The 20419-nt window shown below is 36.3% G+C and overlaps 1 protein-coding gene across 2 annotated transcripts in view; it reads right to left on the bottom strand.

Moving 5' to 3' along the window:
- The window catches only part of LOC107160248 (steroid transmembrane transporter SLC22A24-like), a 33536-nt gene extending 18631 nt beyond the window's left edge, over positions 1 to 14905 (bottom strand). The window contains exons 1-5 of one of the 2 annotated variants that reach the window (XM_048789033.1): positions 14243 to 14904; positions 13315 to 13418; positions 6940 to 7094; positions 6672 to 6840; positions 4810 to 4933 (exon numbers count right to left, since the gene is read on the bottom strand). In XM_048789033.1, coding sequence (XP_048644990.1) covers positions 4810 to 4933; positions 6672 to 6840; positions 6940 to 7094; positions 13315 to 13418; positions 14243 to 14644 — 954 coding nt within the window. In that variant the 5' untranslated portion in view covers positions 14645 to 14904. Of the gene's footprint in view, positions 1 to 4809; positions 4934 to 6671; positions 6841 to 6939; positions 7095 to 13314; positions 13419 to 14242 lie in introns of both variants that reach the window. The other variant, XM_015506915.2, reaches the window with a different exon arrangement.
- Positions 14906 to 20419: the final 5514 nt, after the last annotated feature.

Raw genomic sequence — 20419 nt, forward strand, 5'->3', positions numbered from 1 at the left:
GAATCCTTACATTCCCTCCTACTACTTGGCATGAAAAAATATTGACCCCTCCTCCCTGCTAAAATCTAGTGCTACTGTCTGGTTTAAAGATAGTGCAGAGGTTTATGATTGCAAGAAAATGCATAATTTCCCTGTCATAATTTATTACTATTTTCCTCCTACCAGACGTAGAAAAGAAAAATATACTCTGTTTGGGAGATGTGCCTGTATGCTCAAAGTGCTCCAGTAGTAAGCTAAAACCATCAGCTTGAGAGCACATATGGGGAATAATTTTTTGATTTCAAAATTTTATTGGTGCAAATATCAATTATACAAAATAGTGGGTTTCATTGTTGCTGATTCCTATATGCACATAACATAATTCGGTTAATTTCTTTTTCAAGTAACACCCCATTAAATTCTATTTTGTCCCCCTGATAATTTTCTTTACTCTGACAGTATTATTCAACTTTCATGAGATTCTCATTTTTTCCTTTTTTCTATCCAGCTTCCACATATGAGAGAAAACATATGACCTTGAATTTATGAGTCTGGATTATTTCACTTAACATAATGATCTCACATTCCATCTATTTTTTGGCAAATGATAAAATTTCATTCTTCTTTATGGCTGAATACAACACTGTTGTTTATAAATATAGCACTGTATTTATCCCTTAATCTGTTGATGAACACCTGCTCCATAAGTTGGCTCTTGTGATTTGTGCTGCCATAGACATTTGTGTGAATGGATCTCTAGAGTATGATGATATTAAGTCTTTTGGATAAATACTGAATTACTCACTTTTATACCTGTCATATGGTGGTTCTATTTCTAGTTTTAAGGAATCTCTATTCTGATTTCCATAGTGACTGTAGTAATTTACATTCTTACAGAGTTCAAATATCAGAGTTCCAATCCTCCAGCATCTTCACCAGCATTTATTGTAATTTTTCTTAATACAACTCTGTTGTATAATTCTAAATCAGATATTGTGATATATCCAGTGATATATTTTCTTTGTTAAAAATTGTTTTGGCTATTATGGGTCTTCTGTCTTTCCATTTGAATTCTAGGACTCCTTTTCTTTTCTTTTCTTTTTTTTTTTTACATCTGTGAAGAGTGTCGTTGATATGTTGATGGGTATTGCATTGAATGTGTAGATCATGTTGGGTCATATGGTGACTTAATCAATATTAACTCTACCTATGAAAGAAAAGATTCTAAGATTAAGGTGGTCACCTAGATATTAGATAGAAACACTGCACCTGATAGAAAAAAAAATGTAGGCACAAAACTCCATGTTGGCTTAGGAACAGACTTCTTTAACAAAATTCCTAAAGTACAAGAAGTAAAATAAAAAACCAACAAACTGGTTGGTATAAAACTAAAAAGCTTATTTCTAGAAGAGGAAACAATCAAGAGTATGAAGAAAGAGCTTTCAGAATGGGAGAAGATTTTTGCTACCCACACATCAGATAGGGGATTAATTTCCAAGATATAAAAAGAACTCAAAAAGCTTAAAAACAATACCACCACCACCACCACTACAATAATCACCTTCACCCAAAACCAGTGAATAAATGGGACAAAAAACTAAAAAGACACATATCAAAAAAAGAAATAGGAATGGCCAACAAATATATGGAAAAAAAGGTTCAATATCTGTAGAAATTAGAGAAATGCATGTTAAAACTACAATGGGATTTCATCTCATTTCAGTCTGAATAGCAATTATCAAGAATATAAGGAACAATAAGTGTTAATGAGGACATAGGGAAAAGGAAACACTCATACATTGCTGGTGGGACTGCAAAATAGTGCAACCACTCTGGAAAGTGGTATGAAGATTCCTCAAAAATTGGAATGGAAACACCAGTTATTCCACTCCTCAGTATATATCCAAAGGATTTAAAATCAGCATACTATAGTGATGCAGCCACATCAATGTTTACAACAGAACAATTCACAATAGCAGACTTATGGAACAAAACTAGATGCCTATCAAGAGATGAATGGATAAAGAAACTGTGGCATATATACCATACCCAATGGAATATAAATCAGCTATAAAACGAATGAATTTATGATATTTTCCAGAAAATGAATGGATATGGAGACTAACATGCTAAGGGAAATAAACCAATCCCAAAAGATGAAAGGTTAGATTTTTATCTGTTACATGAATGTTAACACAAAATAAGGTGGGAGGAGGAGAAGAATAGAAGTTCAGTGGATTAGACAAAGAGGAATGAAGGGATGGGAGGGGGATAGAAATAGAAAAGACAGTGGAATGAATCTGGCATTATCTCATATGTTCACATATGTATAGAACACAGTGAAACTCACAATTGTGTACATCTGCAAGACTGAGATCCTAATTAGAAAGAGATAAAAACCATGCTTGTATAAATATACCAAAGTAAATTCTACTGTCTTGCATAATTAAAACAGAACCAATAAAAGAAAAAGAAAAATGATCAAGATGGTCAGAGTATAAACTTGAATAAAGGGAGAGTTTGTTTTTCATATGGAAATAATTGTTCACAGCTTTGAATGACAGCCTGAACAGAATAATAACTACCAATGAGATAGAAGAAGTAATGAAAAGTCTTCAAACAAAGAATAGCCCAGAGTCAGATGGATTCTTATCTGAATTCTACCAGAATTTCAAAGAAGAAATAATGCTAATGGTCCTCAAATTATTCCACAAAATAGAAAGGGATGGAACACTTCCAAATTTATTCTATAAAGCCACTATCATCCTCATACTACAACCAGATAAAGACACATCAAGGAAAGAAAACTACAGGCCAATTACCCTGATGAACTAAGATGAAAAAATTCTTAATAAAATATTAGCTAATCATATTCAATCATATATTGAGAAGATTTACACACCAATACCAAGTTGATTTTTATGCCAATCTTGCAAGGATGTCTTAAAATTCATGAATCAATACGTAATTAGCATATACATCACCTCCTGTACAATGTTTCTCAAGATCTCAGGGGGATCAAATCTCAAACAAACAATAGAACTTCTGAGATAATTAGATGTGTTTTCTTTCAGCCATTTCAGGCACCCAAAGCTGAGAAGGGTTTATATCAAAGATATTTGTTAGAGCATTAAAATTTTTTGTAAACTCCAAGAAATTTCATAGGGGCTCCACAATGTTTTTGAGAAATATTTGTCACAATAAACATTTCCAACTTGACTGAAGGGAACAGAAATAGTATCAAATGAGAAAGGCTCCCCAAAATGCTATACTGATAAGCTAACTTAAAACACCTTTTAGATGAAAATATGTTTATGCATTTTATGAGAGGGATGAAATTTGGAAGTTGGAGCCAAGGGACAAGAGGTTGTGAGAGCCAAATTGCTTCAATTTTCCAAACCTTTAAACCTACTCGAAAAATTTCTAAACTTTGCCTTTCTTGATTTCATAATTGCTATATACTCTGTATCTCAAATCTCCTTTTTGAATAGGAATGTCTCCAGTATTTATTCTAAACTTATATCATCAGTATATGTTGGATATATTTCAGACATGTGTTTTGTCTCTTTAGTTTCGTGGATTTACAAATACAGGTTCTATGATTAGAGAACAACACATAAGTAGTCTGATCCACATTTGGACCTCATTGAAGTGTTTTGGTTCTGGGGGTCAGGGTGTAGCTCAGTGTTAGAGTGCTCTTCTATCAAGAGTGAAGTCTTTAGTTCAAATGATGGCAATTAAAAAATATTCTGGACTTCAAGAACATGCTATAAAAATAAGACTTTTGGGGAAATTGAGAATGTGTCAATTTATTTAGTGAGTCAGAAGGATAGAATAATTTTGTAGCCATAGAATCTATCCTTTGTGTTTTCCTTTATTAACAATTTCTAGTCTAGGGCATTTGCTCTCTTTCAGGGTTAATGTGGGGAAGTCTATTAGTTGTCCCTCCACCAAGTAGTTTGTGTAATGCCTGAAGTGCTTTTTAGCTTCCTTTTTATCAGTTAACCCCCAATACTTTTTGGTCCATTAAAGCTGTGTTCTCTCAAAAATTCTTTTCACGTGACTTGTCATATCACTCTTTTTGTAATTGTCTCTTAATTTTTGTCCCTAATTAAAATGTAAGTTCCTTAAAGGCTGAGAATCTGATTTATTTGCTTATTAATATATATTAACCTGCTGGCACACAGTAGATGCATAAGTATTTTTAAATGTGTTAATGAGAGTAATTTTTGAATAAGCCACATCAGAATCTGGCTCCCATGAGGAGGGAACTTCAGGGAGAAAAAAAGAAAAAAAAGATTTGTCCAAAGATTTTTCACAGAGGTGCAATTTTATTACTCTCTAGTGAGAACAATGTTAAATGTCAAAAGAAGTAGGAAAGGACTTTTATATATTTTACTGTCATGTTTATATTGTGTAGAAGAGTATGTGATTCATTTGTTGCACAATAAATATTTGTTGAATTGATAAATAAATGGATAGAATTAAAAATAATTTTCATGCTATCTTTTTCATGGTCGATTACTCTTTGTCTTTACTAGCTTTCTGATTTTCTTTAAAAGGGACCATGATTTATTTAAGTAGTGAGAAATGAATTAGGGTACAATTTGTGTACTTCCATGAATGAATTGCAACATGTATGTCCAAATACCTGATACATTTGTTCAAGGTCCCCTCTCTACAATGAATCAATGAAGAACCAGGACGAGATGTAAGAGCTCATTCAGCATTCTCATTCAGGCCCTTTAGTCACCCCCAGAGGCCCAGGAACATAGCCTAACATGATTATGAGGTCATTTCATTTCATCCCAGGTCCCCCTTCCAGATCACCTCTATGGTCAGGGTCTCTTCAGCATTCTTTTTTCCATTTATGTGTGCAACTCTTCTAAGTTCCTTTACACCCTTTTCTAGCTGATTTCTGACAATCAGCCACCGGAAGGACTCCACCAGCTTCCTGATTAAAGAAGACAAGAAAGGTACAGTAAATATTCAACTATTTAATTTCCATACAACCTTGAGATTCATTTGCCTTTCCATTTATACATACTTTATTATTGTGGCAGTGTAATTTCTAACCAAATCTTCCTTTTCCACTGGACTTGTCTTCCACTAAGATGAGGGACATGTCTGTCCATTAATGTGTGAAAATAATTATAGAGATCAGTAAACAAGGATCAAATGGTATAAATCATCCATTTGCATTCCAATTTTTTGATATATAATTTTTATCTATAATTCACATATCATAATGTTTTTGTAGGACCCAAGTCAGTGAACATCATACTCAATGGTGAAAGACTAAAAGATTTTTCTCAGAGATCAGAAATAAGGCAAGCATGCCCACTTTCACCACTTATTTTCAACATAGAACTAAAAATTATAGATGGATTAATTAGGCAAGAAAAAGAAATAAAAGGCATCTATATGAAAAAGGAGAAAGTAAAATTATCTGTTTGCAGATGATATGGTCTTCCATGTAAAAAATCCTGAAGATTCCAGAAAAAAAGATATTTTAGCTAATGAATAGAAAATGCAGCCAAATAGCATAATACAAAGTCAACATAGAAGGTCAGTTGTATTCATATACACTAATAATGAACAATGTGAAAAGATAATTACAATTGTTGGTTGGTCTTTAAATCACAGTGGCAAAAAAAAAATTGAATAAAATAACATTTATCATTGGTAGGACTGCAGATTGGTAAAATCACTTTAGAAACCAGTTTGGAGATTTCTCAAAAGACTAGGAATGGGACCACCACATGACTCAGCTGTTCCAGACTTAGGAAATTTATGCCAAAACCCCCAAGTCAGTATACTCTAGTGATACATGAATTTCAATGTTTGTAGGAGTGCAATTCACAATAGCCAAGTTATAAAACCATTGTTAGTGTCCATCAACAGATGAACAGATAAAGAAAATATGGTATATACACACATAGAGTTTTATGCAGCCATAAAGAAGAATGAAATTATGTTATTTGCTGGTAAGTAAATGGAACTGAAAAGCATAATGCTAAGTGAAATAAGCCAGACTCAGAAAGCCAAAGACTGAATGTTTTCTTTCATAGGTGAAAGGTAAAGAGGGGAAAAAGGGAAAAATAAAAGGAGCTCATGAGAATAGAAGGGAGAACAGTATAGCAGAGTAAGACAGGCAAGAATGAGAGTTGCCAAGGAGAGATGCTGGGCATTGAAATCAACCAAAGTGTGCTATGTCCATGTATAAACAAATCACAATGAGCTCCATGTTTATATATGATCATAATGAACCAATTAAAAAAATAAACACGTAGAAGAGATACCATAAGGAAGACAATCAGAGGGAGTGGGAGGGTAGGCAAAAGGGAGGTAAGGGAAAATAAGACATAGGAAATTATATTATGTGCATTTATGAGTATGTCACAATGAACTCCACTATTATGTAATATTATACTGCACTCATAAAAGTATAATAAAATGTTTTATTTTTTGTATTACAATTATTTCATGACAATTTTCTGCCTATTATACAAAAATGGTGATGCATAGTGCCAACCACCATTCAAATTGCCATCCTATTTCCTCTCTTGCACCTTGGATGGCACACGGGGTGTTAATAGGGACCAATATTGGAACCAAAAACATACCCAGTGACATAGCTCTTCTGTTATCACCTTGGCCTCTCTTGTAAATAACATGGAGATTGTTCATACCTGGAAGGCAAGAGGAGGACAAGCAAGGGTACAGACACAGCCAGATGTATTGTGTGCCAGCTTCTAATGGCAAAAGCCAGTCCTCCAAGGAACATCTGCCCAATACTGTAGGAAGACATCATCAGGACTATTCCTACAGACTTCCTTTTGGATGTTGTCCATTCTGACACTGGAATAAAATATGTACATAATTGTCATTCCAGGCAAAGGGTAATTTCACAGTCAATTCAGGCATGGAGAAAATGAAAGTCTTAAATTATTGACTTACTGAGACAAAAAGCATTTATCATAATAGTCATGACACTCAACCCAGCCCAGAAGCGTAATATGCAGTAAATGAGGAAGGTGGGGGCGAAGGCTGCCGCGGTGTCAAGGATGCCCAGCTGGAGTAAGCACCACAGGTAGACCACCTTCCGCCCAAACCTAAGAAAGATCGGAACAGGTAAGCTTATTTCAGAACAAAAGTAATATGTGGGAAACAAGAAAAGATAAAATAACTTGAGATTTAGGGTAAAATGTTTAACAAGTAGGACATTGTACTTGTGGTCTAGCGGAATTATAATACTAGTCAACAATGAAAATCACAGATGTAAGCATCCCTGCTAATCTTAGAATGATGTCAGAATGCACAGAAAAGCACATGGCATAAGAGGATCTTGATGCCACGTGGAACCATATCAAGAGGAGGAAATAGGGGAGGTCATAACAAATGTTTGTTTTAAAAACGTTAATTTAGGAAAGTGGATTTGTGTGTCATGTTCAGAGTGCTGAGGAGTGAAATCAAGAGATCCATAGTTGGATGTTTGCAATCTTTAGGTAAATGCTGAAGGATTTGAAAGGAAGTGTGGGAAGACAATACATCAAAGTTGCAGATAGATGACATAATCAATACTCTGGGCCATGTCAGTGTTCAAAGGCTTTGGGAAGTGTTTTTCAGAAGATGACCTGGCAACTGTTCCCTTTAGCACAAGAACTCATAGGAGGTCCACAGAGGAGAGACAGAGAATAAGAAGCAGAAGGACATATCACACAAAAAAGAACAGGGAAATATTTGTGTCATGGAGCTCCAGGGAAGGGTCTCATTCTGGAGTTAACTTGGACAAAGTTCCATGAGCTGATACAAAGTTTTCAGAAATGTTAATTTTTATGGTTTAGATGTGGTGTCTTCCAAAATCTCACATGTGAAACAATGCAAGAAGGCTTGGAAAAGAAATGACTAATTAAACTAATCAGTGAGTTAATCCATGGTGGGATTAACTGAGTGGTAAATGGAGGCAGGTGGAGTGTGGCTGGAGGAAGTGGTTTATTGGAGTCACAGTTATGATGAATATATTTGCATCTGGTGACAGCAGTCTCTCTCTGCTTCCTGGTTGCCATGAGAGATGCTTCCCTCTGCCACACTCTTCCACCATCATATTCTGCCTTGCCTCCAGCTTCAAGGAATGGAGCTGTCTTTCCATGGTCTAAGGACCTCTAAAACGGTGAGCTCTCAAATAAACTTTTCTTCCTCTACAGTTGTTCTGGTTGGGTCCTTTACTCCCAGCAGTGAAAAAGCTGACTAGGACATTACTATCTGGATAAAATTTTAGTTTTGAACATTTTCCCTGTAACTTTTGTTACTTTAGCAGACTAAGTCATTAAAAGTCTTATGAATTACGTTACCTTCTGTAACAAAATGTAGGTTCTTGCCACATACATTGTGTTACTAAACTTGAATGAGAGAATTTAAGATAGAACTGTCTTTTTATGAGCCACGATTGAGGATGAAACAATCTCTGGAAAATTGAGAAATGAAAATAAAATCAGTACAACAAATAAATTCTTGTGATAATGGTTACAGAGCTTGAGTGGAAGGGATGGTCAGTTAGAGGACAGGATCTTTTAAAAGAGATACTCTGTTGGTGGCTACATGGCTTTATACTTTTGCCAAAACCCCTAAAACCATGTAACACCAAGATTGTGTCCTGTTGTAAACCATGGGCTTTAGTCAATACCATATAAATATTGGTCTATCACATATAATAAACTCATTACACTAATGTAGGTTGCTAAGAATATGTGAGGTTGTTTGTGGGAGGGGGTATTGGGAACTCTCTGTACTTTGGACACAATATTTCTGTAAACCTAAAACTGATGCAAAATTTTAAAGCTCATTGCCAGGCATGGTGGTGAATCAGGAGGCTGAGGTAGAATCAGAAGTTAAAGGTCAGCCTCACCTGAGGAAAACCCTGTTTCAATAGATAGGTGTGGTTTTAGGGATGCCTTGGGAATCAAAGAAACAAACACTGGAAAATATAATAGGGAAAAGTGTTGGGAGCTTATCATGAGGAGCTCTGGGTTACTTTGAAACAAAAGACTACATACATGAAAATATAAGTAGACCTAAAAGAACTTAGCGTTGAATGATAAATGTAATAAAGAGATTAGAGAAAAAGATACATCTTATATAGATTTGAAAACTATCATACTCAAAAACATCACATATTTCATAGCATGTAGAAAGAGAAATAGTAAGCATGTGAGACATTTCTCTGTTGTGATAGATGGGAATGGAGATTAATGGGAATTCATGGACATGAATGGGAATACACAAGGAAAAGGATCTTTGCTGAAACCAATAAGAACATTGTAAATGAGAAGAATGACATTATCCTCGAGTAAAAGGAAGACAACAACACCTGTTCAGTTACAGTGAAGTAGAATGGTGCACATGGTGAGTTATTGCTTTAGGCAGGTTTAAACTATTTTGTATCACTGTGCTTACTGATTTTTTTTCCTATCCTCACTCCTCTAACTATAAAAATATTTGTATGATAGCAAATTTCAAGATATTCACAGCCTTGAACTTTTCTATGGCCCAAATGTATGTGTACAACTAGATACCTGAATCTCCATATATATGTCCATTATGGTTTAGATGTGAACAGATGTGAGCTGTTCCCAAAAAGTTGATGTGTGTGAGACAACTCAAGAAAGTTCAGAGGCGAAGTGATTGGATTATGAGAATATTAACCAATTGGTGCATAAATCCAGTTGAATGGATTAACTGAGTGGTAACTATAGTTGAGTAGCATGTGGCTAGAAGAGGTAGGTCACTGGTGGTATGCCTTTTTATAATTTGTCTTGATAAGGAGAGTTTCTCTCTCTCTCTCTCTCTCTCTCTCTCTCTCTCTCTCTCTCTCTTTCTCTCTCCACCCCTTTTGTGCCATGTTCCTGGCTAATACTTTCCTCCACCATATTTTTTACCATGATACTTCAAGGAATAGAGTCAGGCACCTATGCACTGAGACTTCTGAAATTGTGAGCCCCAAGATAAACATTTATCCTCTAAATTTGATTTTGTTGGCTGTTTTAGTCACAGTACGAAAAAAGCGGACGGACACAATGCAAAACAGCTCCCACTCAGCAAGTCCAAAACAGATTTCTTGATTTTCTCCACCAACATTTCTCCACTTCTCTAATTCTCTTCCATCTTCTATAGTGGCATTAAGTCTAGAGTTTAGTCAATTTTTCAGGCCAGAAGCTTATATCCTCTTTGATACTTCCATTTCTCTTACTAACAGCTCTACAATAGTGGAAAATAATTTTTATCTCCAGAAGGTCTTGATGTCTCTACTTCTAAAACATTCCCCAAATCTAGCTCCATCTTTCCATCTCCATGATATCTACTTCTTTTAGACTCCTATCATCTTTACTCTGGGCTACTTCAATAGGCTTACAGATGGTCTTTGTTACCACTCAGTGCAGAAATAAGGCATTTAAAAGGCAAAGTTATAAAATTCCCATTTGTGGGGACAAGTGCATGGAGTACTGCATACATGGCATAAATTAAGGGCATCTGAGTAGCAGGCCACTCCCCTCGTGCTAGGCATGTGAGTGGTAGACTGCTTACCCTGTAAGCACAGCTCTGGGTGTGAGGCCATGGGTGTGAGGCCTGTGCTTGCTCCACGGCCCACTCCTCAATTGGTTGCTGCAAGGACAGTTATCAGAATTTGCATTGGTATCTACCTGTAATCTGCTTAGCTATTGCCCTATTATAAATACGTGGTAACTGTGCAATAAAATCAGACCTGCTTCCTGCTTGGCCTCCGGAGAACTTGTTTAGGGACTCCACAGCCACACACTCCTCTACCCAGTTTTGTGGACCTCCTTGCTGGACAAGAGAGAGCCCACACACCCATTAAATTTAAAGGCTGGAAATTGCCACAAGAATAACTTGGATAGAGGTACCACTAAATAGGGAATCAGGGAAGAGACTTTTCAGAAGGTAAGAAGATTTGAATCTGAGAACCTAGAAGTTGGGCTGAACAGTGTACAGGGAAAAGCATTATAGGCAGAATAAATAGAAAATGCAAATGCCACGTGGTAGAATCCAGCTAGATGTTCTGAAGACTATCAGAGAATGGAGAAGTGGGTAGATAAGGTGAGGAAGGGAGGCTGGGGCCATATGACAGAATGGAAAGACTTGATAAGAAACTCAAGAGTTTTATTCTATGTATGACAGAAAATCACTGGCTATTTCCTGGGTAAGAAAGGCAGAAAATTTTCAAGCTTGAGAAGACACTGGTCAACATAGTGTGTGGATGAAATATGGATTATTAATGCATGTCAAATGCTAGCTGCAAATGTGAGCTACACATACTCTAAAGTGTTCTAAGAGACTGGGTGGTTATTTGTCATAAATGCAGAGGTCCCTTCATTTGATAGGGGGGTTGAACTCCATAACTTCTGGTACTAGAAGCAGGGAGAGGTGAGGGGGAGTAGAAGGAAGTTGAATAATTGGCACCAAAGCCCAAATGTATGGCAGTAATTAATTCTAAGTTCTACAGCAAAGCAGGCAACTATAGTTCACATAAACTATAGTATATTTTATGAATCACTAGAAGAGAGGAGCTTCAAAGCTGCAAACCAAAATAATCATAAAGAGACAGAAATGCTTATTACCCAGATTTTATTGGTATATAAGGTATACATAAAATGAAATATCACATAGTATTTCATAATACAATTATTATGTGTTTATAGACATTTTTAAATTTAAGGTGATGGAAATATTAACCACATTGTCGTGGTAATTACACACTGTTTGTATGTATTTAATGTATATAAATACACCAAATTAATGTACTCCATAAATTTGTGAAATAAAATAATTACTAAAGTAATTTTCTATACTGCTTTCCATTATTTACTACTTTAGATCTGAAAGGGCCATCTTACAAATCTCTGCCATGAGTATTGAAGTTAATCTTTTTACGACTGATCTCCTAGCTGCTACTATTGCCTTCTATCAAATTATACTCCTAATTCAATAGTCAAATCTCTACCATTGTTACATCCCTTATTAAGCATTTCATTTACAAGTTTAATTATTCTCACAAGACCACTCTATTTAACCAGTTCTAAATCAATAGAACATCAGTCTCATGAAGAAGTTGTTCTCAGACATTCTTCTGGACACCATTCTCAACAAAGATATCTAAGATCATGAATTTTAATACCATATATTAGCCTGTATGCTTTGATCTTCATGGAACTTGAAATCATGTATTATGCAGTCCTGGGTTATGTAATATTGCCCCTGTTATTGCATGTGGCAGTAGTTTGTTCTTTCTTGTGGCTCAATAGAAATTTATATGAATATAATACATTTTTATTCTGCTATTTATGGATAGTAACCTGAATCTATGCTCAAAGAAAACTTACTTATTCATATTTTTCATTTAACTGTTTTGATAATTCATTCTCCAGTACAAATTGGTAGTATAGAGACCTGAAAACTAGAGGGAAATGAATTCTCTGATCTAGAAATCCATACAGGCATCATTTATTTGTTGTATGCTCAAAGTCACAATTTTGAACTGAGAATACTAGATGGCTTTCAGAATCAGCACTCCCATCAGTGTTCTTGTGGGAGACATGCGTGGATGAGAGCCATGGTTGACTGCCTTCTGTAGCTCTGCCAGGGTGCTAGAAGCCACAAACTTCTCACCTCCAAGTTTCATCCTTCTAACTTCTTAATAATTAACTTTTCTGGTTACAAATGTTACCTATTAAAGTCATTTCACAAGGACCAGTATCCAGGTTACAGGTCCAGTGACTTACCATCCCATCAGGGACACAGTGCTACTCAATCCTCAGATTCAGATTTTATAATGTTGATTACCTCTGTATGTGTGCCTACACTGCATGTGTGAAATGATGACCAGTATAAAAGTATCTATACTCATTTATCTTACAGGGTCTAGGTGGTTCAGAATATTGCCAAGACCAGGAACATACTTTTAAACATGCAAGTGCCTTCTCCCTGAAATCTCCTTTCCTTGCCTTTGTTGAACTAACTGTTACTCATACACCTCACATTCTGGATTTACTCTGCAAATTGCTCCCTAAACTAAGGGTATTGACATACCCTTTTCTGTCCTCCTTAATGCAGAACAATGAATTTTTCACAACAAGTTTTAACTTCCAGTGTATATGTATTAAGTGCTAATACTTAGTTTCCTGGAGTCAGAAAGTGAGTCCAGTACACAGTTCAGTGCAAAACACAGAGAACTCGTCAAGATTTCTTAAATAAAGAAATAAGTATGTACTGAATACTTAATTTTACCAACAGTCCAAAAGAAAATGAGGTGACACTCACCTGTCTGAAAGAAGGCTATATATCAGACTTCCCAACAGTGACCCAGTCATAAACAGAGTTTGAACCACTGATTTTAATGACTGGGATTCACAAACCAGGTCCCACTGGAGGGAAATAAAAAAGCACAGTGGAGTTTTAGAAGGTTTGGAGCCTTTGAAATCTTTTCAGTCAGTGAAAACAGAGTGCAAACTCCCATATATGATCTCTGCTTTGTGGATCCTGCCCGATCTCCAGCTTCACCTACAGTCACTCTCCCCTGGTCGCCCCTCCTCCACTTATTTTAGCCCTTCAAGTACACTTGCCTCTCTCTTGCCTCATAACCTTCCAATATTCTGCACCTTTTTTCTGCATGACTTTATTCATTTTTACCTTCAGGTCACCAACTCTCTTTATTCCATTAACTTATACAGATTCTTTAGCTACTACAATTAAAACATATAAAAACACAGTTACCAAAAATTTTAAAACTATAACTTTTTTTCTCATCATGTAAGTGGTATAAGGACCCTGCCTTTGACTTTTCTTAGCAGTCCATACTTCAACTACGACAATATCTCTCATCCTTGGCCACACATTGAATCACTTAAAGGACATCAAAAACACTAGTGTTTGGATTCTATGCCCAGAGATTCTGATTTATTTGCTCTCAGGGTCAGTTTTTCAGCACTGAGAACCACTGACTTAGTATAACATTTGATCACTTTTAAAATTAAAGATCTTTCTCACTAGATTAAATGATAATTGTAGGTATATGTTTTGTTTGTTCAGTTCATTAACTCCAATACTGTACATTCTCCACAGCATCAAAGAGTAAGTAGATAAGCAATTTCTACCTGCAGAAGGACTAAATGTATAAAGCAAGCTTCTTCTTGGATTACCTCCAAACTCTTTGATCATACAAACAGTATATTTAGATGAGGCACCTTACCTCAGTTATGATGGTGGAGGGGAAGTAGCTTCTGTCATACACCCATCCATCCACACAGGGCTCTGTGTCTGGCTCAGTTTTGTTGGCGACAGTTTCATTCAGGTGAAGAAGATGCCACTGGGGATGGATGAAGCGATGACACTTCTCTGGTTTTAGGTTTGAGTCCAGGGGAATGGAGATCCTCAGGAGGGCATCTTGGCTGAGAGTTCTGGTGACATTACCAGAGACAGTGTCATTGTCCAGAATCTGGACCCAGCAGCGATGATCAGGAATTGCAGCAGTGAAGTTCTCCAGTACAATATGTGGGTATGTTAGGAGGTTGATGACACAAAAGAGAACTAGCTGAAAGATTTGGAATCTCCCCAGGCCTCCAGCTTGATCCAGGAGCTCATCAAAAGACATTTAGGCTGAACAGGGGATCACCTGAAGGAATCACTTTATGAAGGTAAATTCAGAAGGAGAAAATGCTTTCTTTTCCAAGACCTATAATGTGTTGATCCTCATTCAACTTTCCCCTTGTTGGGCTGTGACTCACTGCTGCAGAATAATGGGTTTAGACAGGCAGATAGTTTCAATAAAGTTACAGAAATATTTGACAAAGAGACTTCTACTTGCTGGCAACTGAACGCTGCTTAAAAGACTACTCTGTGAATGATTCTGATCTTTGAGCTTTCTGAGAAGTCAACAGTGGACTTTCAGCCGGTGTAATGTCCACATGACCCGAAATATACCTTTCAATGATCTGTCCTTTTGAGAAAAGGAATGTTGGAATCTCAAAAGTAAAAAGCTTTCTGATATTACTGTGTAAAGAATAGAGCATGGCTTTTCTTAGTTAGGACTGACTTTTCACTAGAAGTTACTGATAAATATTCTTGGTTAAAATAATGGAAAGAGGGATATTGAATGTAAATGCTGACTATTGGTAACTGAAATTATGTTTCAGTTTAAATAGTGACTGATTTTAAAGTTTTTGAAATATGGAAACAAGTATAAGGGACAGGGAGGAAGAAAACAGAACTTTTATGCCATAGTTTATTTTATCAGATTTATTAATTTATTCAAATAGCATTTTGGCCTTTTATATCAATATATTTGCGTACTTAATTACAAATTTGGAAATAGTATATGAGTTTGCTGTTATAAGGTCTTATGTTCTGGTTAGTGAGAGATAGACACATAAACTATTTCACAGAAAATGTTTAATTATTCCTTGGTAGAATGGGACAGGAGAGTCATCCCTCTAGAAGTAGAACTTTGAACTTGTGAAGAAGAATTCCTGAGACAATAAATGATTAAAAGGACAGTTTCTGAACAAGAAAGTACATAATTATAAGTAACTAATTATATAAAAAGGTTTGACATAACTATATTTGCAGGATATTCCAAAGAACATGCAGGGTAATAATGAAAGAAGTTGGACTGGTTGAACAAAACCAAAACAAGCAACCAAACAGAATATCTGGAATTAATTATGCAAACTAGAGGTTTTTATTCTTTAACTTTAAATCCATCACCTGTGCAACATCTTAAAATGCAGATTTCTGTCCAGGATGCACAAATTTTTACAGGAAAAGACTTTTTGAGAATTTAAATGAAATGTTTTTAAGTCATACATAAAAGCATTAAAATGTGCATATTTTGGGTACCCTTTTATGTTTTGACACATTATACATTGTGTAGTATTTTAATATGGCCAAACATCTGTTTCCTTAAACATTTACCATTTATTTAATTTAAAATATTTTTAGGCCCAGCGGCCCACCTGCGTGGTAGACAGACCACCCCAACTGGAGGAGGAGCCCAGCCTCCTGCCTGCAGGGTAGGCACACCAGATGACCTGGAGAAGGGGCCCAGCAGCCCTCCTGCGCAGTAGTCAGAACACCCCAACTGGAGGAGGGGCCTAGCTGCGGCCTGCGAGGTAGGCAGACCATGCGACCCGGAGAAGGGGCCCAGTGGCCCACCTGCATGGTAGTCAGACCACCCCAACTGGAGGAGGAGCCCAGCCTCCTGCCTGAAGGGTAGGCACACCAGACGACCTGAAGAAGGGGCCCAGTGGCCTGCCTGCACCATAGATAGACCATCCCAACTGGAGGAGGGAAATGGATGGCATTAGAGCAGATTATGCTAAGTGAAGCTAGCCAATCCCTAAAAAACAAATGCCAAATTTCTTCTTTGATATAAGGAGAGCAACTAAGAACAGAGCAGGGAGGAAGAGCATGAGAAGAGGATTAACATTAAAGGAGAGATGGAAGACGAGAGATGGAAGGGAAAGGGAGAGAGAAAGGAAATTGCATGGAAATGCAATTTGTTATACAAAATTTGTTATACAAAATTACATATAAGAGAAAGGGAGAGAAATGAATTACAGTAGATGGGGTAGAGAGAGAAGATGGGAGGGGAGGAGAGCGGGGGGGGGGGGATAATAGAGGATAGGAAAGGCAACAGAACACAACAGACACTAGTATGGCAGTATGTAAAAAAGTGGATGTGTAACCAATGTGATTTTGCAATCTGTATATGGGGTAAAAATGGGAGTTCATAACCCACTTGAATCAAATATATGAAATATGATATGTCAAGAGCTTTGTAATGTTTTTAACAACTAATAATAAAAATTTAAAAAATATATTTTTAGTTGTGATGGACACAATACTTTTTGTTTATGTAGGTTTTTTAAATGTGGTACTGGGCATCAACCCCAGTGCCTCACACTTGCTAGACATGTGCTCTACCACTAAGCCAGAGCTCCATCCCTTTAATTTCTTTCATGGTGAAAACTATCAAAATTATTATTATAACTTTTAAAAATGTACTGCACATTATTGTGAGCTATAGTCTCCCCACTGTAAAATAGCACACCAATATTTTATGCTCCCATCCAACTGTCATTTTGTACACATTGATCAAACTTTTGCCATCTGTCCACTATATTCTCCAAACCTTTTGGCAACATCATTATACTCTGAATTTCTAAGATTCTACATTTGTATGAGATGCAATACTTGAGCCTGTTTTATTTCACTTGACATATAGACCTCCAAATCCATGCATGTTGTTGCAAATGACAGGATTTTGTTTCTGTTTTTCATTCCACTAGCTTCTAGGCTCTTTCATTTAAAAAATTCAAATTTTTAAGTGCCTTATACTTATACATTGTAGTGGAGTTTATTGTGACATATTCATACATGCATGAAATGTAATTTGCTCCATTTCAATCCCCATTACTCCACATTCCATTGCCTCCCCTCCTCCACCTTGCAACTCCTCCTCCTTCTCATTCTTCTTTATGAATATATATGTATACATATGAATAAATATTTTCTTTATATATTCATTCATCTATGAAGTCCTAGCTTGTTTCCACTTCTTAGCTATTGTGAATAGGGCTGCAATGAACATCAGCACACAGGTATCTTTTTCCACACTGACTTCATGTTCTTTGGGTATATTCTCAGTAGTAGAATTACTGGATCATATGGCTTCTCTTTTCAATTTAAAAATAATTGTTTTTATTAGTGCATTATACTTACATATAATAGTGGAATTCATTTTCACAGAACTATAGATGCATAGAAAATAATTTGCTCCTTTTCAGTCCCTACTGCCACTTCTTTTCTTTTCTTCCACTGTCCCGTATTCCCCTTCCTTTGTTCTACTGGTCTTTCTTTGATTAATTTATTGTTTTTAATGGATGTTTTATAGGTATACATAAAAGAAAACTCTACTGTGTTGTATTAAATTTTTTTTTTTGCGGGGGGGTACTGAGGATTGGACCCAGAGGTATTTAAACACTGAGCCACATTTCCAGACCTTTTAAAAATATTTTATTTAGAGACAGAGTCTCACTGAGTTGGCTTTGGACACTCAATCCTTTTTCTTCAGCTTCCTGAGTTTCTGGGATTAAAGGGGTGTGCCACCATGCTCAGCCACTGTGTTGTATTCAAATTTAGATACATAGAATAATGTGGTCCATTTTATTCCACAGTCTCTTACTTTTTCTCTCTTTTCCTTTCCCTTCTATCCTTTTATACTACTCCACTCTCTTGCATTTTATTTTCAAGTAACTGCCCTCCACCTATCTTTTTCTCTTATTTTGCTTTAGCTTCTGCATGTGAAGGAAAATATTCAACCTTTGACATTATGAGTCTAACTTATTTCACTTAGTGTTATGTTCTCCAATTCAATTCATTTCCCAGCAAATGCCATTATCTCAGTCTTCTTCATGGTTGAGTAAAACTCCATTGTGTATATATGGCATATCCTATTTTTTCATTCATTTATTAATGAGTATCTGAGCTGGGCCCATAACTTGGTTATTAGTGAATGGCACTGCTATAAATATTGATGTGATGTTCTTGTTTCACTGTAATGGCCTTATTTATTTATTTATTTATTTATTTTTCTTGTCCAACAAGAAACAGGATAGCTGGGTCATAGGGTTGATCCATTCCTGGGCTTTGAAGAAATCTACAAACTACATTCCAAAGTGGTTGTACTAGTTTTCAATGCCACCAAAATTTTTGAGTGTACCATTCTTGCCAGCATTTATTATTCTTTGCATTCTCCATGATTGACATTCTAAATTGAGTGAGATAAAGTCTCAGTATTACTTTGATGTCCATTTCCGTGATTGCTAGAGATATTGAGTATTTTTTTCATGTATTTGTTGATTTTTATATTTTTTCTTTTGAGAAATATCTGGTTAGTTCTTCTGCCCACTTGTTGACTGTGTTTTTTCCTTTTTGTTAAGTATTTTGAGTTTTTTATATATTCTGGACATTAATCCCTCTATGAGGAGTAGCTGGTAAAGATTTCTGTAGGCTTTCTTTTCATTCACTTAATTGTTCCCTTTATTGTGCATAAGATTTTTAATTTGATGCCATCCCACTTATTCATTCTTGGATTTTTTTGAGCTTTAGGGTTTTGCTAAGGAAGTTGGTGCCTGCTCCAATACATTGGAGTGGTGACTTTATGTTTTCCTCCAACAGTTGCATTTTCTAGTCTAATTCCTAGGTATCAGATCCACTTTGAGTTGACTTTTGTCAGGGTGAAAAACAAGCATCTACTCTCATTCTTGTACATATGAATATACAGTTTTCATTAGCAACATTTGTTAAAAAGATCATCATTTTTATAACCTTGTTTTTAGCACCTTTTTGAGTATCAGATGGCTGTATATCTATGCAGTTTTGTCTTTATATCTTCTATTCTGTTCTATTGATGTTTTAGTTACTTTTTTTGCTGCTGTGAATAAAAGACTTGACAAGATCAATTGTAGAAGAGGAAAAGTTTATTTAGGACTCATAGTTTTAGAAGTCTCAATCCATAGATAGCAAGGTCTGGTTCTCAGGGCTCCATGTGAAGCAGAACATCATGGTGAAAGAGTGTTATGGAGGGAAGCAGTTCACATGATAATCAGTAAGCAGAGAGAGACTCCACTTGCCAGGCAAAATATATACCCCAAAGGCATACCCCCAATGACCCACCTACTCAAGCCACACCCTACCTGTTTCCATTTTCACTCAGATAGTCACTTCAGGGGATTAACCCACTAACTGGGTTGAGGCTCTCATACCTTAGTCATTTTTCCTCTAAACATGCTTGCATTGTCTTACACACAAGCTTCTGGGGGACAACTAATATTTAAACAATAACATTTCACACATGTCCCACAAAAGCTCATGTTCATCTCATTATGGAAAATACATTTAGTCCATTTCCAAGAGTTCCCATAGGCTGAACAGTTCAAGCTGCCCAAAAGTTTATATTAAAAAAATCTCCTCTGAGACTCAGGGTAAGCTCATATCATGAGCTCCTGTAAAAATTCAAAAGCAATGTACATGCATCCAAAATATAAATGTACAGGGAGTTCAGGAAGTCTAAATCCAGCTAGGAAAACAAGTCCTGTAGTTCCACATCTGGAATTTGGGGCACATAGCATGATGTTCTGTCCAAAGGGCTTGTTTAACTCCAATCTGTGGCCTTCTTGATTGTAGCCCACGTGGCCTTTCTGTTGATTTGACTCACCTTGGTTGCTGCAGTCTTTCTCAATGGATGTTCCATGGTACTGGAATTTCTTATTCTGGAGGGTTGCCACTGCAGCTTTTGTTTCTTCCTCACATCTTTATGCATTGCCCTCCTTGCTTGCAGGAACTATGATGCTGCTGCACTTTTTCT

Source organism: Marmota marmota, unplaced genomic scaffold, assembly GCF_001458135.2.
Source record: "Marmota marmota marmota unplaced genomic scaffold, marMar, whole genome shotgun sequence".
Taxonomy (NCBI): domain Eukaryota; kingdom Metazoa; phylum Chordata; class Mammalia; order Rodentia; family Sciuridae; genus Marmota; species Marmota marmota.